This window comes from Spermophilus citellus (assembly GCF_964194105.1).
Source record: "Spermophilus citellus genome assembly, chromosome: 10".
NCBI classification, from domain to species: Eukaryota; Metazoa; Chordata; class Mammalia; order Rodentia; family Sciuridae; genus Spermophilus; species Spermophilus citellus.
The window spans coordinates 27,497,114-27,523,620 of record NC_138197.1 but is presented as its reverse complement, the minus strand read 5'-3'; the positions used below and the strand labels follow the sequence as shown (position 1 = coordinate 27,523,620).

The following is a 26,507-nucleotide window of genomic DNA, read 5'->3' as shown; positions in this document are numbered from 1 at the left end:
CGTGGGCATATTAAATACTCTCTTACCACTCTATAGTTCTGGCCGATCCAACCTGGGCAACCTGGTTTTCGCGGGTGGAGAGGCCTGACAAAGCAGGGTTAGTTCCAAGGTGACGCAGGCTGGGGCCACCTGGCAGGGGAGCTGGGAGGTGCCTTGGCCACACCCCCTGCTCCCTCCGCTGGAGCTCTTGGGCCCAGCACCGCCAGGCAGAGCTGGGATAAGTGGAAAAAAAGGAGGACAAACTCCCACTTTTTTTCCCCCACAGGACGACGGCAGGTTCAATAAAAAGCATGACTGGAGGCGGGTAAAACAGGAAATTAAAAAAAAAAAACATAAAAGGAGGTAGAGAGAGAGAAAGAGAGAGAGAGAGGAACAGAGGAGGCGGAAGAGGTGGAAGGAAGAGGTTTCCTGGGGAGGGCAGAGTGATACTCACATTAGTTTCACTGAGAATGACATCAATTATGCTCCCAATCACGATGAGGAAGTCAAAAACATTCCAGGGATCACTAAAGTAACCCTACATGAGGGAGGGGCAGGCAGGATGGGGATTAAAAAGGAGTATTAGACAGACAAGAACAGAGCAACATCACCATCAGAATCATTGTCCAGGCACCTCAGTGTCGCTGCTGCAGGTTCTGAATACCCTCAGTCTGGCCAGGAGGGCTGGAGCCCAGAAGGGGAGGAGCAGAAAGGAGACATGGGGTCCAGCCTTCCTGCCCCGCCTTCCCTGGGTCACACAGTTCTCATCCTAACAGTTATCCCAGCTCTCCGCCCTTTTCACAGAGGCCCATTCCACATCCCAGCAGGGGCAGGAGTGGGTGTGGGTGTGGGCAGCAGGGCCCTGCAAGCCACAGTGGTGCAGTGACATGGCCACACTCTTTTTAGTCCCTGTTTCAGCCTCTCCTACACCTCTGGCTCTTTCTATTAGAAGGACCTGTGGGAAGGAGGGGACACAGGTATTGCCTCTTTACAGGGGAAAGGCCCTATCATTATCTTAGGTGATAATGGCCATGAAAAAGGCCCCAAAACCTTAGCGATCAGCATGGCCAGAGGGGTGACTCATGTAAAGCTCAAGAACAAATCATGGAAACAGGATCTATAGTATCTATAGTAAGCTGGCCTCTATGGCATCAAGTGGGCTAACCCTTGCTCCTACGTCGGACTTGCCCACAGTCTCCAGGGGCAGTTCTGCCTTGGCAAAGGCTTAATTAATTGAAAGAAGACAGCACTGAGGTCAGTCTACAGTCCAGTAATGTCTCACAGGGCTCTAGACGGCACTGTCAGGGGTGCCTCCTAAGGACCTCCCCAGGTTCCTTTCCCAACATTAGCATGCTCTGATGTAAGTCCCACCAAAATGCAAGTGCCACCCACAGTGAGTGAAGTTACCAAACCCTTGGGACAGGTTTGACGGGGTGGGCTGGGTAGCAGATATGGGGACACTGGCTTCTTAGAAAGGGAACCAAGGCAGTAAAGCCACGGAGGGGAAATACTGGCACAGAAGGGGAAGATCAGTGTCCCAGCTTTATTGCTTCACCCTGTTGACAGGATTTTTGTTTGTGTCTTTCTTACCATATTTGGGAAAGGAAAACAATGAATGTTCATGAAAGACTACTTGGACAACTGGTCAACCAATAGGTTGTTCCAGATGCCCTAGAGGCTCATACGGATGGGTAAGCACTTTAAAAAGAGTGGATGAGGTTCTTGGGTCTGTACCCTTTACCTCTCTGGGGACCTAGAGAGCAATGCATGATCTGTGACTTCATGGGGCATACAGCCACGGTTCAGGAAACTCTGGTAATGGGACAGTCCTGTGCCCCATGGGTGGAGTGTAAAGGACCTATTTATTACTAAAGAGATTTGTCTTCTTTAAGAAGGGACATTTGCTCCTTTAGTGTTTTGGGAAATGTCCTGCAAAAGGAAAAGGCATGGCTGGCCCCATTTTTTTTTTTTTTCTCAGCAGGCCCAGCATTTCCCGGTTCTCTGGCTTCCAGGAGATAGCAATCTGGAGTTCAGCTGGTGAGAGGGTATGAAAGCAGGAAGTGTCCTCTGAAAGGTTCCCACATCTTGCCCCAGCTCTCTTGAAGGCTGTCAACTCTCCCATTTTAGTTTTTCTCACACAAGAGCCAAGCCTCTGTGTTCTTCCGTTTCCTCCTGACTCTATCCAGTTCCCTTAACTTCTCCACTTCCCACCATGCCCTCTATCCAGAGGGACAGCAAGGCATGCTGTCCTAGGGCTGTAACTCTTCGAGTGGGAGGTCAGGTCATAGGGAAACCGGCCTCTTGGTTCCCAGGCTTTTCTGCCAAAAGAAAATAAACGCCACCTCCGAAACTTTGGACAGCTAGACCCAGGAAGCAGAGGGTGGCCAGGGCTGGGTCACGGGAAGGTTGGCTTGAAGCCGGAGCTTTCTTGTTGGCTTTCCAGAGTATTTTCTGAATATCCTGGGGCCTTTGAGGCAGCAAGGACTTCTCTCTCCTGGAGAAGTCATGTGCTAGGAGCTGGAAGCAACCAAGTCCCTCCCAGTTCTCAACTGTCATTCACAGGGCAAAAGGGGAACACTGAATTTTTCAGGGAGGGAATTTGAGAATAAAGACCCCTGTGTGTGTTTTAAAGTTAGACTTTGGAAAACTCTGGGGGCTATCTCTAGATGTGAATTCCATCTTTGTGAATAGAGATGTTTCAGAAGAGAGAGGAGAGAGGTCAGGAAAGAGAAGGGAGAAGGACAGGAATAAGAGCAGATCCAGGGATGCTCAGCACCAACCTAGAAAACGTGGTAACCAAAAGTTATTGAGGTGCAGGGACCGGAGGAGAGATAGGAGGGTAGAAATCTCAGTGCTCAAGGAAGGAGGATGAGTCGGAGACTTTTCATTCACCAGAGAGACCTGAAACAAAATGGGTAAGTTGGCCGTGATCTGCAACATCTCTGAGAGAGGAGAGAGGGGAGGGAAGAAAGGCAGAGATCACAGCAAAAGCTGCACGTTGAAAACCAGACACACACACACACACACACACACACACACACACACACGTAGTTAATCTGCTAGCGCACACCAGCGGAAGGGGCCAAGACTTAAAGGGACCCTGTCAACCTCCAGGCTGTGCACCCCTTGGATTTCTTTGTACATGTGCAGACAGAAGGAAACCTGTCAGTCAGCTTCTCCCTGATCTCCACCCTCTCCCAACCATGGCCCCATGCCAGACTCCACTGAATCTGCTGGAATCTGTTGGGATCAGTGTTTCATGGTCAGCCTTGTCCTCCTCAGGCTGTACTGCTAGGGTTTTTGGTTGACTTCTCTGTCCTGTGGAGAGTTACTGGTGACATGCCACTGGCAGCAGAAACCAGTCAGTTCCCTCATTGCTAAGGGTCCCTCAGGGACACAGCCCTTTGGAGAGTCACACAGCTGAAATGAAGGGGGGGCACGTGTCTAGAGGGTGAACAGAGTCCCTTTGAGAGGCAGCGTTCCACCTGGACCCATCCACCCACATTCCCATCCCTCATCCCACAGCCCATCAGTCCTCCAAGATGGACCTTGAAGATGGTTTCAGATCCAGTTTTTAAGTCTCTGTTCCCTTTGTCAGCCTCTTCCTCCCACCATTTCAACATCACCTTCTTCCAACGTCTTCCACACCCAGTCAGAAACAAAGCCCGTATCTGCCATTTCGCTCAACAGGTTGTCCAGGGGCAACACCCGGCCAACTCCCTGGGGCCTCGGAGGGAGATGTTTTTCCCTACACTCTGGAGTGTGAGAGCTTGATGCCTCTCTCTCTCTATCTCTGTCTCTCTCTCTCTCTCACACACACACACACACACACACACACACTCACCTGCATTGGCCCACCCTCTCATTTGCTGGAAAGCATTGGTAATTGGGGCTTGGGGGTGTAGTAGAGAAGGGGGGTGGGAAAACCATAAGACTTCCTTTTATAAGATCAGTTTCCTCTGGTGACTGGGAACCAAAGAGTTGGGAAGTCAGGAATGGTTGGGAAGAGGTTTTCCTGACTTTCCTTGAAGTGGCAAACCAAACCTCCTCCTGTCCAACTCCTCAGAACTCCTCAAGCCAAGCAGGGCGGGTCAGTCAGAAGGGATGGTCTATCACAGCTGGAAGGCTTCCCCAGGCCATCGCCAGTCCTACTGATTGAGTGGATTTCCCTTTCAATCCCCAGCCTCTGGCCATGCTAGGGAAGGTCACATTCACCCAGCTGGCAAGCAGCTACCACCCAGGGCAGAATCCAGTCTCTGATTGGGGCTGAACTTCTACTCACTGACTGGTGTGGGCTGAGAAAATGTAGACCCAATTGATATTAATTTCACCAAATCATTATTAGGAAAAAAATGGCTGCAAAAGCATCTTATGATGCATTTCACATGCACATGAATTTTGGATTTTCTTCTTCTTGTAATCTGTGCCTGGATTCGGCTCTGTCATTGGAGGTATACTAAGCTGAAAGAGGCAGTATAGTGGTTCAGAGTATTATCTCTGGAGGTAGATTGGTTCAAATCCTGCTCTGCCACTTACTAGCTGGGTAACTGTTAGCTTTCTGTGACTATGACAAAATACCTGAGATAATAAACTTAATAAGGAAAAAGATTTATTTTGGTTCATAGTTTTAGAGGTTTCGCAGTCCATGGTTGCTTAACTATGTTGCTTTGGGTCTGTGGTGTCACATTGATCATGGTAGAGGAGGCCTATTCACCTCATGGCAGCTGGGAAGTGACAGGGAAGGGTAATGCTAGAGTCCTAGTGTTACCTTCCTTCCACTAGGCCCCCACTTCTTAAAAATTTCACCACCTCCAAGTAACACCATGGGTTGGTGATTGAACCTTCAACACATGGGACTTTGGAGAATATTCAAGATCCAAATTATAGTAGTCACTTTGAGCAAATAACTTAACCTGCCTGTGCCTCTGTTTTCCCAGATAGAAAATGGGGTCAACGATAGGGTTAAGGTAAGGATTACATAAGGCCATATACGCAGAGCATTTAGAACTGGGCCTCATCTGAAGTAAGCTTTAAGTACTAGCTATGGTTATTATTAACTAGTGTTAGATCTGCCTCCCTCCTAGTTAAGTAAGATTCACAGTTTCAGTCTGGGGTATGGGATTAAGCAGAGGGAAAAGCAAAACCAGGTGGGTGGAAGAAGGCGGGAAGGGATTTTAGGTTTTAGAATCTTGAACTCCCCTTTAGTCCATTTCTAAGACCTTTTCTGCCCATCCTCTGGGTCACTAGCATTAAGACTCTTGAATGAATTCTGGTTGGTGCTCTTAGAGGTGGATGACGGTGTGCAGGCTGTCATGGGTAAATTCTGTTAGATTTCAGTTCATATAGGTGGTTAAGTGCTGGGTTCTTATAAACTGCTATTGGACCAGGGAAAACACGAGTTACTCTCCCTGAGAAGAGGGTGGGCTGTCAGGTGGGCTTGTCTCCCAACTCTGATGCCAGGGAGCAGGACTGCTGTGGGAGCGGTTATGAGTATAGGCATTTGTCCTGGAATTTTTGATTCTTAGCTCCTTCTTTGCCCAGAGAAGAGGCTTCCTCTGAGATGGTCTCAGAAGCAACAGGAGGCCTTACAGCAGCTTGGCTGAAAAAAATCTGCACACAGTTATTTACGGCCTCGAACTGTGTGGTTACCTTTAAGAACTCCAAGGCGAAAAGTTATTTCCCTGCCATTATCTGTTTCTGTTTTTTCTGTTTTGGTTTTTTTCTTCTCTGTTCCTTCCTGTCCACCTTCATTATCTATCAGATGGTTCTGGCAAAGAGAAAGGAAAGGAAAGAAGCCCGGAGGACACCAGGACATATTTCCTGGCGCCCGATGGGGAAGCCGACTTAACCTCGCGACAGTCCAGGGCACTGACCTGGGTTCTTCTCTTCCCAGTCTACACAGAGCATCAGAGAGCTGAGGGGGTGCTGAGCTGAGATCAGATGTGGAGCTGCTCATACTGAGACAGAGAGGGGGAAAGCAGAGAGAAGGGCAAGGGAAGGCTGAGCCTATGAGAGGGAAGAAGACCCAGCTCCCAAGAAGTGCAGATGGCAGAGATGGGATTTTAGTAGTTGAGAGAGGCAAGAGATGGGGAAGGGAACTGGTGAGAAAGGCTGCTTAATGTAGATGGCAGGAGAAGAGGAGGTGGCGGAGGAGAGGGCGAAAGTGGGGAGAAATAGAGAGGGGGAAAGAAAGGTGGGGGAGAGAAAGGGAGGAGGAAGAGCAGGAAAGAGGCTGGGAGTGGGGTCCCAGGCCTCTAAAGTGACCCTGTAACTCAGACAGGAGGAAGAAACCTCAGTCAACATGAAATGACAGGACGTGGCCATGGCCCCCTGGTGCAGGCAGGCCCTAGGTGAGAGGGCACAGAAGATGGCTTGTGCTCCTCCTAGGGCAGGAGTCCCTGAAAGAGAGCCACCCCCTGGCTTGAATGACATGCATCTGAGAGCAGGTCTGTGAGGCTGGTGCTGAGCCTAGACGGTCGTGGTGGTGAGGAGGTGTGGGAGTCCTGATCTTTCCTGACCTTCCAGGCTGTGGAGTCAGAGGTGGGGGCTGAGTGAGCGGAGAGAGGCATGGAGTCTGTTGGCGGAGGCAGCAGCAGTGACGAAGCCTCAGTGTGTGTGTGTGAAGAGCTGATTCCACAGAACACCACGAACACAAGGGTAACTGACACCAAGCAGAGATGATATCAATTGCATGATGTTAGGATGCCATTTGGACGAAACAGCAATCATGGAAATTAGTGGCGCCTAACGGGGAAGGCATAACAGGAGTGCCGAGCTGCTTGCAGCCCAGCCTGGGAGGCAGGGCGGACTTCTGCCTTCTTCTCTCAGCCCATCCTGCACTGCCTTAATAATTCCTAGTGCCTGGAGGAGCACCTGCACAGAGAGCTAGGGACTGGGACAAAGAGCTGAAGCAGGCAGGGGCTGGGCCCTTGTCCTGGTGAGATGAGGCCCCAGGCAGTGGGTTCTTTCATGACTGTTAGAGGAATGCACTTGTGTGTGTGTGTGTGTGTGTGTGTGTGTGTGTGTGTGTGTGTGTAGATGCTGGGATGAAACCCAGATCCTTGTGCATCCTAGCAAAGTGCTCTAACACTGAGCCATGCCCCTACCTTTGCACACTACTAACTGGACACTTTTCTGCTCCTGTGTTTCTTTGGAAATAAGCTTTTTCTTGCTCTGGGACAATTTGAAAGACTTCAATTATTTATTCACCTATTCATTTATTTATCTTACCAACACAAGAATCCTGAGACTGTGCAAGGCTAGGGTACAGGGACCTGAATCAAACCCCCTGAACCCTGGAGGCCTGCCCATTGGAGCAGATGAAACCTGAGGAGCATGAGCCAAGCTCCTTTTGGGAGCCTCAGGAAGCTCTTTCTCTGCCTCAGTGTAGCTGGGCAGATTGGGGGAATCAGTAGCTGCTTCTGGTTAGTCATGCCATAATAAATTAGCTAATTTCTGCAAAGGACTCCTCCTGGAGTAGGGTATTGAATGGATGTATCCCTGGAGCAGGGCAGACATGTTGCCATGTAATCAGGCAACTTCAAGTTCAATAGCATATCACCATGTAATCTTTGAAGAATGGAAAGCAGAGAATGGAAAGAGTAGATACACTCCTTCATTATGGGAATGAGTTTGGGCCTGTGGCAGCCCTCTACTAGGCCCTGTAGGGAGCATTCCAAACCAGATCAGACAGGTCCCTTCCTGCTTGACACTTGCCAATAGCTCCCACTACCTGTCCTTTTAATTCCCTTGTTCCTGACCCCATGTCCTTCCTGACGTCACCACCTGCCCCTTTGCAAAGGGGTAAGTATGACCCAACTGAAGTATTTAGAGCCAGTGATCTAAACCACTTCCATGAATAAGTTGTGAATGAAATGAGTGACTGCTCTCACTTCAAGGGATGAACCTTGAGTAGCACAGGCAAGTTACCTGCAAAATGCCCTTGGGGGTGTGAGGATCAGTGAGTTCATATGTGAAAAGCACCTGCAGGTTCTGGCACTGTGGAAGTTCTCGGTACCTTCTGCCCTCTGCCCTTGTTACCATTACTATGGATGTATGAGCCATCCCTGGGTAGCCACCTGGTCCTGGCTTTGCTGGCTGCCTTCCTGCACTGCCTGACAGTCCCTAACATTACAGAAGGCACTTCCTTCCCCTAAAACAGGCAGATCCAGTGCAGTGGCAGGGTGTCCTGGCTATGCCTCTGGTTTGAATGGGTTAATGCCATAGCATCCTAGGGACATGGGAATCCCTCTTTTCTCTGCTGGACCCCGTGTGTTCCAGTTTCTTTTTCAATAGCAGGGACATAGTCAGGGAACCATAGTGTACTCTCCCACCAGGCTTTTTTACACAGAGTGAATAATTTTCCACATTAAATAATTAAATGTAATAGCTAATACTACCCTTCCCACACAAAGGTTTTATGCAAGTCATACAATTATTTTTTATCATTCATGGTAACTCTAAAGTGCTCAAGCACCAGGCAGGAAAGAAACCTGTCACAATGTTGTAACAATATGCAAATCTCTGAGTGTAAGAGCTGTGGTGGGGAGGACTGTCCCCAACAAGCCCATTTGGGCCCGTCTGCTGTGCACTGTGTGTGTCCTGTACCCTGCAGGCATTCCACAAATAAATAATCATCAGGGCAATGCCAACTCTCCCATTAGGCCCTAAGAATGCCGGGGGCTGTGCCCACACAGCTCGGGCCTCCTGGTCCTGTGCTGATGCTGGAGTCCCTGAAGGGTGGAAGGAGTAGCTGTGTTTCATGCCCAGGCACCTCCCTCCCTTCTTTGCTGCTCCCTTTGAGTGACACGTGTGGTGAGTTTCTGGGTCCAGGGGTTTCGTTGATGGTGGGAGACACGTTGGTTTCTTAATGGTTCAGTGAAGCATGTTTCAAATGATTCTATAAGAGGCTGAATGGAAGTCCCACTAAGACAGTGGTTCCCAGTGTGGGGAGAGCACTGGCCTCCAGGGGGCGTCTTGGAGCTGATAGGAGTATCACAGTGAATCCTGGAGGCAAAACTAGTATTTAGTGTTTAGTGGGTGGGGACAAGGATGCTATGTGTCCTGCAATGTATGGGGCAGCTGTGTGTGTGTGTGTGTGTGTGTGTGTGTGTGTGTGTGTGTGTGTGACTTTTGCAAGACATTTATGTAAGGTGCCAAATGCAAATAAGCCTCACCAGTTATAACTTCCAGTTTTTATTCTAAGGTCTCCTATCTTTGCTCTTCCATTTTCATCTACTTTGAGGTCTTACTCCTACTAAATTTTCCAATTGCATTCGAGTTAAGAAATTATATATATACATTGACATTATGGGTATGGATGTGAATTTTATGTCAAGAAAATTAAGGATGTATTATAAAGTATTTGTATAAAAAGAGGGACTTTGGGTCCAGGAAGGGTTGAAGACCACTAGTAATAAAGATGTCCAGCATTGCATATGGTTTTCAAAAGGAAATAATTGTGCTTGCTCCTGAGGTTTCTGAAGTTGAATTTTCCAGGTCAGTGAGGAAATACAAATCCTCTGTACCACTCATCCAGGGAGGATGTGGATGAGGGGAAACCACACATTTCAGAACCCTCCTCCTTCCCTGGATGGCAGGGTAGCATTCTGGCCTCTCTCTGTCCTTCCTGTTTCTTTTCCACAGCTGGATTTGCTCACCCAGACTTTCATCCTAAGAAACACCACTTATTCATTTTGGCTTCTCTGGTTGTCAACCTCCAGAACACTTCCTTTTTCTTCTTCCCTTCTCCTCCAGTTTCCTGTCTATCCTGCCCATTTTCCAACTTCTCTCTTGGGACAAGCAGGCTTCTGGACACCACTCTCAGAATCAGACTCCTTAAATAGATTTCCAGCCCAGACTTCCCATCTGAACTCCATATTTTAACAGGATATGTGGCTTTAAAAACCAAATAGATCTCCAAGTTTCTCCTTTAAGCTGGTTTCTCCCTAGTCTCCTCAATTTCAGCAAATTGCAGCATCAGTCCAGACACCTGGGGACAAGCTAGGAGCCTTCGAGCCATCCTTGCTGCCCCTTCTCCATCCTTTTATCTGATTCATCATCAAATAATGCCATCACAAGGCTACCCTCTCTTCATCTCCACTGCTCCTCTGTTTGTCCAGCAGGCTCCTACCAGCTCATCCCCTTTCCCCACAACATGGCCCCCCACACTAAGCAGCCAACATGTTGGTTCAAAATGCAAATAAAATTATATAAGTGCCCCACTCAATGCCTAGTCCCCTGAGGCTTCCAAGGGCAGTCAGAGCCAATCCACACCCCTTCCTTTGATCCTGCAGGGCCTCTGCCCACTCCCCCTCCTCATTCGTTGCTCTCAATTCCCAGAGAAAGCAGAAGTGGTTCCTACCCTAGGGCCTTTGTTCTCTCTTCTGCCTGAAATGCTCTTTTTCTGGTTCCTTCCCAATGTTCAGGGCTCAAACTGGTGCCTTCCCCACCACCTGATCCAAAAACAGGTGCCTGGTCCCCATTATTCTTCTGGGTTAACCTGTTTCCCCATCAAAGCACTCATCCTATCTATAATCTCTTTGTCATATCTCCTCTACCTGGTACTCTGGTATTGTGAGCCCTGTAAAGATGGTGCCACATCTCCACATCATCACTGAGATGCTCAGAAGTGATTTATAGAAAGAAAAGATGAAAAAAGAAGAATGGATAAGTAGAAGTGCAGAGGGGCACATGTCAGCTCTGTGTAAAGAAAGATTCCCAACGGAGCTGCCTCTGGAAATAGGGAGTCTCTTATGGCAGGAAACAGGATTTTGTGTAGGGATTTCTGCATTGATGAAAGATCAATGATCTTAATGTTTTTTTTTTTAACATTACTATTCAGAATCTTTTCATTGCTTTTTAGTTCTCTAGTTCTCATTCTTTCATTCATTTATGCATGCATTAAAATTTCACTGAATGCCTCTTGCAGGACACAAAATGAATACAGAAAAGTTTCTGCCTTCAAGGAACTCAGCAATTTGATCTTTGTCTCCATGACTTGCAAGTATTCCATCGTAAATGTTTGTATGTGTGCGTGCAGGCATGCACACGCACACACACGAATGAGACTGTGTTAGGTTACTGCCTCATTTTCTGGAGTCCACTATCAGGTGCCTGCCCTGTCTCCTGAAATACCTGCCAGTGCAGATTTGGAAAGGGAAGCCAGAAGGTCTGTGCTGATCTAGTGAAACAGGGGCTGAGGGCAGAACTGTGAAACAAGAGGGAAAGGGGTGTTAAGGGGCCTCTGAGAGGTGGAAAGACACACATTAAATTTCATAGAGTTGTCATTTGATCATGGCTTGCTTTCATGTCTCTTACTTCCTTATAAGAAAGAAAACTAACATTTGGTGAGGACCCTCAGAGTGCAAAGCAACAACCCAGGCTGGCCACATTTTTGGCTTCAATGGAAGGGTAGTGGAAAGCACTTGTCTTGAGTCTCTTATGCCTGCATTAAAGTCCAAGAGTGGACCAAAGTCAGAAATGTCTATTCTTTCAAAGTCAATCTGAGCGAGTCTGGGCTCACTGGCCTGCCTTGTGTTCACTCTTGAGCTCCTTGTATCAAGCACACTGCCTAGTATGATGGGTGCTCAATAAACATTTGCTGGATTTTGGATAATTTGGGTCTGCAGCAAAACATAAGCGAAATATCATATAGGTAAAGGTTTCTGGAAATAAGTAATATGAAGATTGATAAGGCATGGGAGACAGAAAAGAAATGGTGAAAAACTGAGCTGAAATATGGTGAAGCCCAGTGATGAGTTGCATTAGCCTCCAGGAAAAGGTAGTGATCATTTGAGGTGGTCACAGTATGGTTGATGCCATGTCTTACACAATCCCACTTCACAGATGCATTAAAATGAACCCAGAAATTACATTATGCTGTGATGTAGTTTGAACCTTCGGTGTTTCTTAAAGAAGCATGTGTTGAAGGCTTGGCCCTCAGCCAGTGGCACTATTTAGCAGGTGGGGCCTAGTGAGAAGAAGTAAGGTCACTGAGGGTGTGCTTCTGAAGGGGCCATTGGGTCCTAGTCCCTTATCTTTTTCTCTCTTTTGCTTCCCAGTTGCCACCAGGTAAGCAGAACTCTCTGTTCCATGCTCCTGCCATGATGCACTGCCTCATTACAGGCCCTGTTATGGTTTAGATGTGAGGGTCCCACAAAAGCTGTGTTAGTACCTGAGCTTAATGAGATCCTGAGAGCTGTTCTTTGATCAATCCATCCTAGTTTGAATGACTGACTGGGTGGCAATGTAGGCAGTGGGGTGTGACTATAGAAAGGGGAGGGGTCACTGGAGGTGTGCCCTGGAAGGGTTCATCCCTTCCCTCTCTCTCTGCTTCCTGGATGCCATGAACAGAGCCACATCCCTCTGCCACGCCCTTCCACCATGATGTTCTGCCTCACCTCAGGCCTAGAGCAATGGAGTTGGCTGACCATGGACTGAGACTTATAAATCTGTGACCCCAAAATTAACTATTTCTCCTTTCGGTTGTTCCCCTCCCCCCAGGTATTTGATCACAGAAATGAAAAGCTAACTAACAGAGGCCCAAAGCAATAAGGTCATTAGACCATGGACTGAAAAACTACCCTGTTGCAGAGCTGTGTCCAGCACTGTGCTATGGGGAGTGGCCGCAGCAGACAGGGTGCCTGACCTCCACAGTCCTGAGTAGCTCTGATTCCGGTAGGAAATATAAAAAGGGCAGAACACCTCACTCACTTCTTGGGATACGGGAATACCAGCTATGGCTCCCTTCACCCTCCTAGGAGAAGTCTATGTTACCCCTTTTAAAATAAACCCCACTTTATATGTTTCCTCAGCGTGCTTCTCTAATGTTCAGACTTCAACATGTGAGGAAGCAGAACTCGTCACCGGTAACCGGCGGTATCAATCTGACAGAGTAGATAGAGGAATTGAGTTGCTGAGTGTTCTTGCCAAGCAACTGCCTTCCATGGCTGCTCCCTCTGGTGAACTCAGGGCCCCAACCAGCCCCCATTTGTCCCTTTTGACCCAAGCCCATGAAAAGAAGTCAGATTGGGGGAACTCTTTTCATCTTGACCACATCCTCAGGGTATCCACAAACACTCCTCTTGACATGTGTGTCCCCTCATGTCAGTGCCAACAATCAATCTCTGGAGCAAAACTATTCCAAAGAACAAGGGAGTATACAGAGGAAAGATGCTCTGGAAGCCATTAGAAGCTTTGGGACCTCCCTGCACCACACAGGCATGGTTGAATGCTTGGATACAAGAGGCAGGCTGCCTTTGTGTACAGAAAGTCCAAGGTCATCGACTTTCTCTTAGGCTCAGACACTTTCAAGAGCAGATTGGCCTTGAGAACTCCATACTGGTGATCATTAGGAAGACCATTCAAGAGTCTTCTGGCTCTTTCCTCTCATAGCTCAGCTGTGGGTCATGTGGGTGAGACCAGAGCAATGCTGTGTCCAGCACTATGCTACGGGGAGTGGCCTCAGCAGACAGGGCACTTGAGCTCCACAGTCCTGAGTAGCTCTGATTCCGGTAGCCAGACCTCCTTTTAGCTATGACTCATCTCACTCCCAACCAGCAGAAGCCCACTGTTGGACCCCTCAGGACAACAGACAGGAGGAGCTCTCTTCTTTGTCAGTGTCCCCCATTGCTGCCAACCTTAGCTCTTTCTGCCCTATGAGAAGCTGCAAAGTTTCATTGCCATCTTTTCTTCTTTCCTAAAAGATAACTGGGGTTTCAAATAAGCCCCCAAAGCAGAGAATATATAGTAGCAGCTGAATTACTGCTGCACGATTAGCTGATAGATACTCTGTAAATGTCAGCCAAGTCCTCTGTGTTGGGGGAGGCAGGAGTCACAGTTCCAATTTAGAGAGCCTTCTGCAAGGCAAGCTGGGGCCCAGCCACAGAAACCCTGGCCCGGGTGAGGATGCTAGGTGCAGCCAGGCTTGGGATACCACATGGTAAGAAGCTCCCTCCACTCCAGAAGTGGCATCACGGTCATTTGGCAAGTCTCTGGCCCACAACTGGGATGGACAAGAACAAGGTCTGTATCCAGGGGAAAGGGTCAGTAAGAACCAGGTATGAGATTAGGGTTCTCAGATTTTAGTGTCACTAGGGTACTAAAATGCTAATTGGGAAACCTACTCATAAGTCCCATGGACTGGGAAAAAGAGTAGCTGTGCGCTCACCAGGGACAAACCCTGTACTGGCCTACAAAAGCAAGACAAATTTCAGACCACAGTGGCAAGTGTAGAGCTCCTAAATCACTCTCTGCCTTCATTAGGACCAGTCTAGGATCTGGGTGGGACAAAAATCTACAGGGAAGGGGCCTTGGCACTTGCAGCTGTCAAGGGCTGGGGAAATCCAGGGATGACTGGGTGAACTGACAGAGTCAAGAGAACAGCCATGCTGGAGGATCCCAGGGAAAGACATGGCCTTACCGGGTCACAGGGGTTTCCACGACTTCTGAGTCAATTTCTGGCAGCAAACAGCCAGATGGAAAGAGAGTGGGGAGAATGAGCTAGACCATCTGGCTTCATGAAGCTGGAGCAGCTGGGCTGACGAAGTCAGGACAGATAGTTAGAGGAGAACAGAACCTGGGATGTCATGGGAAAGAAGCAGGGCCAGAGCTTGGCTACCCAGCATGGCAGCTGGCCACCTGTGGCTCTACAAATAAAAATGTAAATTCATCCAAATGAATAAAATTCAAAAATGAATTCTTCAGTACAGTAGCCACATTTCAAGTTTCAACAGCCACAGGAGGCTAGTGGCTATATCACACATGGTACGTGTAGAACATCTCTATTGTCGTAGAACGTCCTATGAGATAGCGCTGCTCTAGAGGTTTCATTTCATCCTTTTGGTTTGAAATGCCTTTGGGCCCTAATTTGTTTTGAAGCCTGAAAGTGAACTCCAAGGCTTGAGTGGCTTTTATTCAAGAAAGCTGGAGCCAGGAGGGCCGATAAGTGTGCCCACTTTGGTTCCATTGGCCTCTCTGGACTCTTCTCAGGCTAGGAGAAAGCTGAAAGGGAGGCCAAGGCTTTGATCATGGAGAGCTGCCGGGGACAGATCCCCTCTGGAGTGCTCCCACCGGGGAGTCAGTGAGAGGCAATGGGCACTGGCTACTCCCTGTGCAGGCAACAGCCCCATAGGATGCCTCCAGCCAAGGGAGATGAGTCCAGAAATAGAAACCCTTGCTTCTCCACCCTCCATGATCCACATGGGAGCCTAAGGGAAGGGGAATAGTTAGGAATGTCCCCTCTGTAGTGAGCTCCTGCCTTCCAGGGAAGGCCAGCTTCTGCTAAGGGGAGAAGCATGGAGACAGCCCTACCACTAGTTCATCATCAACTCCACTCTTCCTCTCTTTGTTGTCTTTGCTAAGTCACTGTCAACATGAAATTCTAGGCAACTAAGTGACATCATCTTGCCTTCTGGTACCCAAACCCATGAGCTGAGAGTGGAGTATCTGTGGCTAACTCTACTTCCTCTACCAGGTTCCTGCACTCTCCCTCCATGGTAACATCAGGGCTGCCAAAAACCTTGGGACTATGCAGGCTCATCTTATTGGCCTAGAGTATCTGCTGTGTGGCTCCCTTTTCTCCTCCCCTTGTCCTCTGGGAAAAGGTCGATTTGGGAATTTTAACTGGGATTGTATTGAATCTGTGGATTAGTCTGAGGGGAAATGAGATCTTAACAATATTGCATTTTCCAGTTCATGAACACATCTCTCCATTTCAGTCTTTCTTCATTTGTCTCTATAAAATTGCATGGTTTTCTCTGTAGAGATCTCAGACACTTTTTGTTAGATTTATTCCTCAGCACTGGACATTTTTCAGTGCTTATCATAAAAAAGTATCTTAAAATATTTTTTTCCTATCTTTGTTGGTAAATGTCAGCTCATGACAGGATGATGATCTAGCTTGTCCAATCATTCCAGCCCAACCTTTTCCCATGCTGACCAGCTTGGTCTTGATAATCATGTAGGGCCCAGGTACCATCCAGGTATCTCCAGCTAGTTATCTTTTACTCCTAGGGAAGCAATTTCCTCTTGCTTGCTATTAGTTATTCAAATCAATACTACTTTCATTCTACTTTCTTCAGACCATCCCCACAGATTCCTAACATTTGTGGGGGGGGGGAGGCTGAATTTTTCTAAACTAGTTTATGTTCTCTAGTTTTTTATGAAAAAAAATTGTTTAGCATGGACACAATATGAATTTAAGGAGCTGGGCAGTTGGAGTCAAGGCAGGGATTTATTTGAGTAAATTCATTTTCCATGGAGTGGTGAAGAGAACATGTAGAAATGAAGAAATTGGGAACATCAATCACTGTGAAGACGATAAAAGAAGGAAGCAAGAGTACAAACTGCTCTACTGATAGATCAACCCACCAAGCAGTCAGAGAGACAGAAAGGACAGAGAAGAAAACCCAAGCATTCAGCCCTCAGGCAATTTACCTCTGACTATAATTAATGTCAACTATGGCACTTTGGGTATTGAATGTCCCCTAAAGGTTCACATGTTTAATGCTTAGTCCCCAGAGTGGCACTATTGGGGGTTAGTAGAATCATTGGGTTTAGTGGGAAGCCCTTAGGTCACAGGGCTGTACCCTTGAAAGGGACTATGGGAGCCTAGTCTGTCCTCTCATTGCATTTTGGCAGCAGATGGGACTATTATGCTCCTATATGTCCTCCTGCCATGATATGCAGGTGGCTATTACTCTCACCAGATGCTGTCACCCTGCCTATACTTCCCAAACTATCAGTAACCCCGTTTCTCTTTATAAATTAGTTGCTTCAGGTAGTTTGTAGTAGTATTAAAAAGCTGATGAACACTAAGTTTTCCATATTCTTACTGCTTAATTATCCTTTTACAGTAAATATTTGAAAGTATAAACTCATTTTTATGATATATCAACAATCATGCCATGTGAAATATAAAGTTCAGAAGAGAATTTTACTTAATGGTGGGACATGAAAGTTGTTATGAATTACAGGTACACTATTAGACGCCACCCATTCTTACGCAATATCCAGCTAGATATTTCTATCAGAGTTTCGAGGAGCTTCTGTTTTTGTTTTCCTCATAAAAAATTGAGGATACTCTTCCTGGAATATATTCCTTAATGAAGAACATAGTACAGTGAGGATCCAGGGACCTAACACTCCTCGATCCCCCTCCCAACTGGTCAACCTTCTCTACATAGCTAGAGCTAGTGGCCTTTGTCCCTCTATTGTCACAAGTCTCTTTAGGGGAATTTAGAGAAAAGATCCATTCTTCTTCCTTCCTTCCAATATTGGAGATTAAATACAGAGCCTCACACAGGCTAGGTAAGCACCAAGCTACATCTGTAGCCTTTTTAAATTTTATATTGAGATAGGACCTTGCTAAGTTGCCTAGGTTGGTCTCAAACTTGTGATCCTTCTGCCTCAGGCTTCCAAATAGTTGGGATTACAGGTGTATACAGTTGTGCCAGGCTCCTTTCTCTCTATATCACAGATTGATCTTGTCAGGTGTGAAATGCAAATGGCTCTAAGATGCTCTCTTCCTTCTCTGGGAATAGTCTCTCATATTTTACTATGTCTTTTCATGATAGAAAACCAGGGGCTGAGGAAACACGGAGGCACTTTATAATTTAGGTTGCCCCAACTGGTTACTTCTGGAAACCTGGCTTGTTCCTTGATCTGCAGGACTTAGGTAGAGTGCCTTTCAGGCTGAGACCCCCGAAGGTGTCAATTTCATGTGCTTCCTAGGGCAGGTTACCCAATCCATCACCTTGCTCATGAGACATGATTCAGAAAGTCCATTGCAGGGCTCTGCAGACTGCCTCAGACTTCATCAGGAACACATCTGAGTCAACTGTGGGTGACTCAAGGCTTTGAAATATTTAAACCATATGTCTCATGACACCAGATGAAAATGATGCCAGTTTCCCTACTGAGAGGTTGTCATCTGAGACTGAAGCTCAGCTTGGCAGCAATCCTGCATCCCAGCCTTACTGGGTCATGCTGCTGTGTTGGTGAACCTGTTAGTACTCCTGGGACACAAGGCTTGGAATAGGGTCACATGTGGGCAGAGATACTGTGGGCCCCACAGAAGATAGCCAGGGAAACTTTCTGGTTATTTCTAGGTTAGGATATAATGTGTCCCCTAAATGGGACTGAACTTGGAAGTCAAAGTGAAAAAGAATATAGTTACTTCTCTGAGTGAGGTAGGGAAACACCATTACTATTACCAAATAATGCTCATTAGGAGTCTTATTCGCTGAAGATTAGCTAAGATCCCTGGGCATTCTTTGAGTGAGAGGAAGAATCAGCACTCTCAGAATATTGTCTGTCTTATTTTTTTTAAGTGTCTCAAAGACTGTTTCCTTCTTTCTGAAAAGTACCCAGCAGAATACTTGACATGAAAAAATACTTGCTAACAGTTTAGTGTGGTAGAAAACACCAACTATAAAGTTAGAGGTGCTAGATTCCAACAATAGTTCTGCCCCTTGCAAGTAGTGTAACTGATATTGGGCACATTGCTTCCCTCCTCCCTGTGTTGGGGGTGTTAATACCTATCTTATGGGGAATGTTTTAAGGACTACATACAGTGATATGTACATACCACATGAGACATTATAAAAAATGTTAGATCACTATTAATTCAAAGAAGGTCATGGATATCTTGTTAATGAACATAGATCTAGTAGCAAAGAAGGGTCCCCATCTAGAGTTAATCCTAGAACAAGTAAAAATTTGAATAAACATAGAAGGTATGGCCAGAGACTCATTCTATTTGCTTCCTGTTGATCTGTGCTACAACTGGGAAAATTAGGGAAGAGGGAAAGAGAAGGCTCAGAAAGCTGAAAAGATTTTCTCAGGTCTTTAATTGTGCAATTCTCCAACCTTTCCTTTTTATCACTCTCCAAAGGATGTTGTGGTGGCCGTGGGGGTCCCTGAGCTGCTGTTGCAGCCTCCCTCAGAAGTAGCTGCCTGAGTTGTGATCCAAGGCCACTGAATGCCTGTAATTCTGTCCTATCTACAGAGGCCAAGGATGGAAGTCACTGCTTACACCAACCTGCTCCTGTACCTTTCAGGAAAATGCAGGTGGTGCTGGCTAAGAAGATCACAGATATTCCAAAATGGCAGGACATCCAATCTTCCTTACCATGTCCATTCACAGTGGTTCTAATCTATTCCTTTTAAAGAGCTGCCTACAAGAGCAATACAGAGGAATTTATAGGTAACTACTCTTTCTGTGCTGGAGGGTATAAATGAGCAATGACACAGCCTCTGAGGGAGGGAACAGGAGGTGCCTGTAGGCTGAAGCCCAGAGCCCTGAACAAATGCAGCCCTGGTTGAATTTTTCACATGAGGTTGGTTTGTATGGCCAATTAAATGGGAGGAGGGTAGAACAAAAGTCTGAGAAGATCTGGGGGACTGAGCTCAGAGGTTTGGTTTGCCAGTCTGAGAAATGGGAGAAGGGCAATGGCTCAGTTCATGAAGGAATCTGCTTCCTCTGAGTCCCAGTCAAGAGCTGATTCCTGTTTCAAGGAGTTGGCCTGGTTCAACTCTTGGCAGGTGTAGGAGTTGGGGCACTTATCATTGGAGAAGGGATGGTTCTTCACCGATAATTTCTGCCCCTCACTCTCCTTCTTTAAGAATATGCACTCCCACACCCCTTTTTACCCTCTCCCCGATGCCTGTCAACCAGCCTTTTGTCAGAGGCCTACCTTGGGTTTGAAGGCGATGAGCTTCAGGATCATCTCCACAGTGAAGAGGCCAGTGAAGAGCATGTTGAGGATGTTCATGGCGATTTTGAACAGGCAGCTCTGGCCATAGTGCTGAGTGAAGGAAGACGAAAGGAACTATGAGCACGGGGCAGGGATCCACGGCCTCCTCACCACCTTTGCCCAGACTTCCTGGAAACCCTCATCTCATCAGAGAGCTTCCTTGAAGCAACCCCCAGAAGGCATCCACCTTTCCTTGGGCAGCCAGGTGAACTCAAGAGAGCCTATAAATTCTTCTCTTTTCTACCATCTCTGAAAATAGGGGTTGACAGAGTTCTTTGTCCATTCTGATTGGACGTGACAACTTTGTGGGGGCTTCTGGCACTCAAGAGCCCTGGTACGAGCTGACCTCCTTGCAGACAAGTGCACACCCATGCCTTCCTGATACCAATGACTGCTTCAAGCTCACTCTCTTGGTTCTTCATTTCCTTTACCCTCTTCATTTTATAAACCTAGGACCCCATGGGTTATCTTATAAGGTCCCTGAGGGGAACTTATTCTTGGGAAAGGACACTTTTCTGTTTCCAGATGGGAGAAGAGCTCTTTTGCTCTTTCTGCTTCCCTTGGATACCAGGAAGGTGAGCAATGAGAAGGTCTGCAGCTCTTTGACATCCTCTCATACCATTCTCCCTGGGCAGGACCAGGTTCCCCTTTGGACTGACCTGCATGGCCAAGCAGATGGTGTTGAGCAGGATGAGGACGAACATCAGGTACTCAAAGTAGGTGGAGTTGACCACGTACCACACTTTGTATTGGTGCTGGTTCTTGGGGATGTACCTCCGCAGGGGCCGGGCCTTGAGGGCATATTCCACACACTGTCGCTGGGAGGGGGCACAGGAAGGAGTGGGATGGGAGTAGGGAGAGAGTGGAGTTAGTTACCTGGATGATGTGAAGTTGTGGGCAGAGAGGGTGGGATGTACATGAAACTACATGTGCTGGGGCTGGAGTGGGGGTTCTCTGGAAGTCAGGGAAATAATCTATTACTCTAGCTCACGTAGAGATTTCAGATGTAATTTGGGGAATGTTTTGATTTTCCGTCACTTCCCTAATCAACGAGAGAGTCCCTTCTTCTCAAATCTATTGAGATTACAAGCAAGGAGCATGCGTGTCCTTGATTTTCAACCTGGTAATGGCTGGTATACTGCTTAGCAGGTGGCTGGCACCTGATAAACACTGATTGACTCATTCTTTGGTCTTCTTAATTATTTCCCACACCACAGAGTCTCCTTGGGGAGGTTCTGACTTCCATTTTTCTTTCCTATCCTCAATCCATCTTCCTTATTTTCTAGTATCCAAGGATCAGAAGATAGAGTTCACTGAAGGGAAAGAGATTCTGGGCTACCTAGATTCTTGGGATTCCAGTAAAGATCAGTGCACTCCTCTAACAGATTCCCAATCCAGGAACCAGGAAGTCACTCCAACCTCTTTAACCCTCAGCTGCCATGTCCAGTCCCTCCACCTTATGACTTTACCTCCTCCTACTCTTCCCATTGCTGCTATCATTAACCTAATACCAAGTCAGGCTCTAAGCATCTCTTATCTTCATTTTATAATTGGCCTCCCTCTTTCCTGTCCTCCTTTCAATCCAAAGTCCACATGGCCACCAGAATGATGAGTTTAAGCCAACGTAGTAGACATCAAAACCTATGAGGGGTCCAGCTCTCCTAATCTGGGTAGAGCTGATCACACTGTGCTTGCAAGGCTCCTTCCTATAAGCAAAGATAGGGATGTATTTCACACTACTCTTCCCACTGAGAACAACGGGGAACTGACCTTGGTGGATTTACCTACTTCCCACCTTAACAGCCTCATTACTCACCACCGAGCTACCAGCTCTTTCTCACCGGCTAACAGAACACATCTCAGTACTTGGCATCACTGTCTCACTCCCACGTAAGCCTATTTCCTGTCCCCACCTCCTGCATAGCCCTCTGTGTTTCGCTTAAGAAACCATATTAAGAGTGGTTTCCTAAAACTGTGCTCTTGCCCACCTCAAAAGCTCTCACTGCTTCACTGTTTTAGTTTCTCTCTTTTCTTATCATTGGGGCCAACCCACTTGGGTACATTTTCCCCCCACAGTGCTTACCATATATTTGTTGGCTGTGTAAGTCTGTTATATTATATCTGAGTTGGGCAGGAATTTGCATTCCCTTTGCATAGACCCCCTCAAGATGGAAAGCCCTGTTCTTGTTGGCTGAATACTTTTTCTAGATCTGGAATTTGCAGGGGTCTGCATTTCTTTTGCAAGAACCCTGTTTGGCTTGAGGAGAGGATGGAGGACGTTGGTATCCACATAGATCTATTCCTGAACTCTCGTTACCAATTGCTGCCATTCCTCACATGCTGCCCTCCTTAGAAAGCTACCTGGTTTTTGTCCAGCTCACAGTTCTTGTACTCTTGCTCTCCCTGCTCCTGGAAGGTGACGATGACGAAACCCACGAAGATGTTCATCATGAAGAAGGCAATGATGATGATGTAGATGATGAAAAAGATGGAGATCTCCACGCGGTAGTTGTAGATGGGGCCCTTGTCTTCCGTGTGGGAGTCGATGGAGCGGTACAGCAGCCTGCAGGAGGAGACAGGCCCCACAGAGGGAACTGGAGAAGCAGTGTCACCTCTGTGGAATGATGGCACCAGGACTCCTAGAAATCCCTGGGATCAAGGGAAATGGCTCTGGGCTGGGAGCCAGAGGGTCTGGATTCAAGTCTCAGTTCTGCCACTTCCTGGCCATGTGGCCTTGAGTAAATCACTTAATCTCTTGAGACTCAGATTCTTCATCTGTAAAATGGAGACAATAATTCCCAACTTTCCTAACTTGTGGGGCAATTGACATAATGTACATGAAGGTGTTTTGAAACTGTCAAGAACTATTTAAATGTAACATGATTCATGGACATTGATTTCAAATTCAGAAATATCGGTAAATATTGAAACAGCTTTGCAAACTGGCACGGACTCAAAGGAGGTTAAAGTGAACATAAAATAAATCGGAGAGAAAATAATCCATTTAGATAAAAATACTAACACGACCCATGCTTCAGATCATCCGGAATGGTTTGGTTTTATACTTAAGTGGTTTACACCTGTACACCATTCATTTAGACCTGGGCTACATGCCCCATTAAGCTTGCTACTCTTTGTGAACAGGGATTATCTCCTTCCCTTCCTTTGTAACCCTGTGAGTACTTAGCTCTTCCCTAGGTCTCGCCTACATTTTGCCATATAATAATGGTGACTTTCATCTAAGACCCATGCACCACAGGGTGGGGGTTGCAGGCATCTAGACAAAGATACATGGGGCACCCGACAGATAAGCTGCCTGCCACAGGTGATGCAGAATAAAAGGCCAGCAGGTTGGTCTACATGTGAAAGAGCTGCCTCTGTAGAGGGACAAGGGCACAGGCTTTCAGCTCTTTCTTACTTTCCACTGTAAATGTCAACAAGACTTCCTCTAAAGGAGACAGGGGCAAAGCCTAACAAAACAGAGACATGTCAGCTACATTTACCCACACTGGGAGTAGTAATGTGGAACTCCTTGGTGATAAAACTCTCTCCACACCTCACTCCCAGATGACATGAGGGTAATGACAGAGACTTCTGACCTTGTGGTTCATGCTGAGGTTGGGAAAGGGGGCTATAAAAGCACTCATTTTGGGTTAGAGTTTCTAAAATTTTGACTTCTCTCACCTGGGGCTGTAGCTCACTGGTAGAGTGCTTACTGAGTACGTACAAGGTCCTGGGATTGACCCTCAGAACCATGAAATAAAGAAATTAAAATAAAATATTGACATATTCTAGAAGAGTCTAGTCTCAGCAGTGACTATGGCCTACAGATTATTCTAGAAACATACCCTTATTTCAGGGGGAGGACACAAAGTGTGATCTCTGGGAAGGAATGAAGGACATTAACGAAACTTGGGCAATGGGTGGATAGCCAGTGTTTGGGGCCTCCAGTATCAGGGCGGATGGACCTTGGTTTGCGTACTCACTCTGGCCACCCCTCAAAGGTTGAGACGGTGAAGAGAGCCATCATGGCTGCCAGAACATTGTCGAAGTCAAACTTGCTGTTCTCCCAGCTGCGGGGCTGGATGATGGGATGGTCAACCTCTCCGTCTTTGTATGTGATATAGTTACCCCTGAGAGAAGAGGAGAAAAAGTAATTCTGGCTTTTCCATCTCCCTCCACACTTGACCTGTTGCCAAATAACTCCTTTGCTGCATGGGATGGAACTATCTAGAATGAAACCACAGAGTTCCAGCTATTGGGAAGAACTTCAGTGGGTAGAACTTTCAGGAATAGATAGATCATTTGTCACATCAGAATCAGATTACATGTGGGTAATAGCCCTGCTGTCCCCTCCTCTGAGACCAAGTCCCCAATCTCCTTGAGTTAGGTGGCCTGGGCACCCAATGCCCTCCAGCCTATACTTACTTGCATTCTGCCTCAGTCTGTTTGGAACTATCTGAGCAGGTATAGAGCTTTCCCTAAAAGGCAAAAGAACAAAGTGATTAGAGATGTTCCTTAATCAATGAATCCATCACAAAATGGTTAATGAGCATCTCTGTAGCCTAGCGCTGAGCTAGGGGCTGTGGGATAAAAAGTGCCAGGTGAACAGAATCCAGATGAGGCAACGTGACTCACATACACACAGCAGCCAGAAAATAAAGACACTCACACTGCTGCAAGTACCACTGGAATTCAAAAACAGGGAGCTCCAATCCAAGAAAGCTGAACTCTCTAGGAAGGTCTTGAGAGGAAGGAAGAAGTGGAGCTGGGTTGGGAAGAGGGAGTGAGATGGAGGAAATCAGTGAAGTTTATGTGGTGGGTGGGGGAGGGCAGGGGAAGAATGCTGCGTGTGGGGAAATAGCAGAACTAAACAGACGAAGGCAGAAAAGAGAAGAAACCATGGAGGACCCTGGCCTCGAGCTGGGGGAAGGATAAATGTGATGCTACTGACAGTAAGTAACTGTTGTAGGGTCTCATGCAAGTGACTCTCTTCCAGACAGTGAAAGTCCCCCTCCTGTTCTGGCTGGAAAGAAGGGCAGTGAACTAAAGGGTCAGCAAAGCTGAGAGGACAGGAGGCCTTTAGTCTGGTGGAGCCTCCTTCTGGTTCCTCTCTCCTCTGGTCTGGGAAGCTTGAGTGGGGCTGTGGTTGGAGATCACATTCACCCCTGCGTGACCAGGGCTGCTGTCCTCCTCCTGTTGTATCCACCAGTTCCCCTTCTTGGGAATGCTGATGGGGAGGGAGGGATGCTAGACAGATCAGAACCAAGACCTTACCTTGAAGAGCTGGACCCCGATGCAGGCAAACATGAACTGCAGCAGTGTGGTGACAATCACGATGTTCCCAATGGTCCGGATGGCAACAAACACACACTGGACCACATGCTATGGTGGGAAGAAGGACGAGGAAAGGAACACAGTTTCAGGAAATGCCGGCAGCCTGAGCTTCCATCAGTCAAGCCATGAGCCCTCCTGGGAGGTAGCAGAAGCTGCCCCTCTGCCGCAAGAGGTAAAGCAGCCTTCCCCGCATCACAGGGTGAGTGACGGAATACAAAGTTCCCCTTGGGGGTTCCCTTTCCAGGGAATCCCTACAGGGGTACAAGCCCTATGAACCTCTTGTTGGATAGTGGTAGGCGTACAGGGACCTCATCACCACCCAGAGATTCTGGGTTTGTGTTCCCCTTGGCAAAATTTTACATAGGAACTCAGGTTTTAAAATGGTTTCCTGTAACCATTCCACTCCTTATGGAAACAGGATTTGAGTGGGACCAGTGTCTCAGCACCAACATGGCAGACTCTTGGCTTGATCACTCTCTCCTCCTTCAAGCCCAAACCATCACCTCAGCTGAGAGTCTACCAACCAGCAGGCCCATCAATGCTTCTTAAGTTTAAGTCTTCCCACCCGGGTCCACCATCTCACCTTTAGCCCCTTGGCCCTGTTGATGGCCCTCAGGGGTCTAAGTACTCGCAGGACTCGCAAGATCTTCACCACATTGATTGCACTAGACCTGAAAGGAAAAAAGGGCAGGTGGTAAGTTTCCCCTGCTTCTGAAATGACGAGGGGAGGTGATGTCCTGACAGGCTGATCCCAGGCAAACTTGACATATGGAGTCTGTCTGGGGTACTTTTTACTTCTAATTTTCACCTCTAAGAACCTGGGGCTTGTTGTAACTTTGGGACTTTCCTGTTGGTGAGAGAATAGAGAAACTAGGTTTGGGGATATAGCCCTGGGTTTCATCCCCAGCATGGCGACAACCACAGAAAGCATTTGACATCAATCGTTAGCAATATAATGTGCTACACAGGGGGGCATCCTGTGCACCATTGCTGTCCATTGCCAGCCAAGTCACCTGAAGTCACATTTCCTAACTTTGTGGAGACCTAGTTTCTCATCTGAAAAATGGGGCAGCGATTAGCTCATAAGGATGCCGCAGGGATTAAATGAGAATTTTAAGTGCATCATCCAGCAATGTGCTTGGCACTTATGATCCAAATAAATGGTGGCTTTTATTACTATGCCTGCTGAAGACATCACTGTACATAAAGAAAGACAATAATGCTGGAACTTCAGGCCTTCTGGTTAGAGGTGGTGGGGGTGGAGAGGGATTTTTGAGTGTAGATCTCTAAACACAGAACCCAGGTAGTCACACATCCCATCTCTCTCTCTCTCTATATATATATATATATATATAAGTCATTTTCTGGTTCCTAGCTTGACTCCAAGAAAGAATGGCTTCCACATGCCTGGGATGCAAGGCCAAGTTAAGATTC

The 26,507-nt window shown here is 47.2% G+C and overlaps 1 protein-coding gene across 1 annotated transcript in view; it reads right to left on the bottom strand.

Annotated features, from left to right (window-relative positions):
* The window catches only part of CACNA1C (calcium voltage-gated channel subunit alpha1 C), a 634,974-nt gene that overhangs the window by 55,268 nt on the left and 553,199 nt on the right, over positions 1-26,507 (bottom strand). The window contains exons 24-31 of the mRNA XM_081309259.1: positions 25,657-25,744; positions 25,014-25,121; positions 24,165-24,217; positions 23,723-23,869; positions 22,098-22,299; positions 20,396-20,554; positions 19,677-19,787; positions 434-517 (exon numbers count right to left, since the gene is read on the bottom strand). Coding sequence (XP_081165385.1) covers positions 434-517; positions 19,677-19,787; positions 20,396-20,554; positions 22,098-22,299; positions 23,723-23,869; positions 24,165-24,217; positions 25,014-25,121; positions 25,657-25,744 — 952 coding nt within the window. The remainder of the gene's footprint in view (positions 1-433; positions 518-19,676; positions 19,788-20,395; positions 20,555-22,097; positions 22,300-23,722; positions 23,870-24,164; positions 24,218-25,013; positions 25,122-25,656; positions 25,745-26,507) is intronic.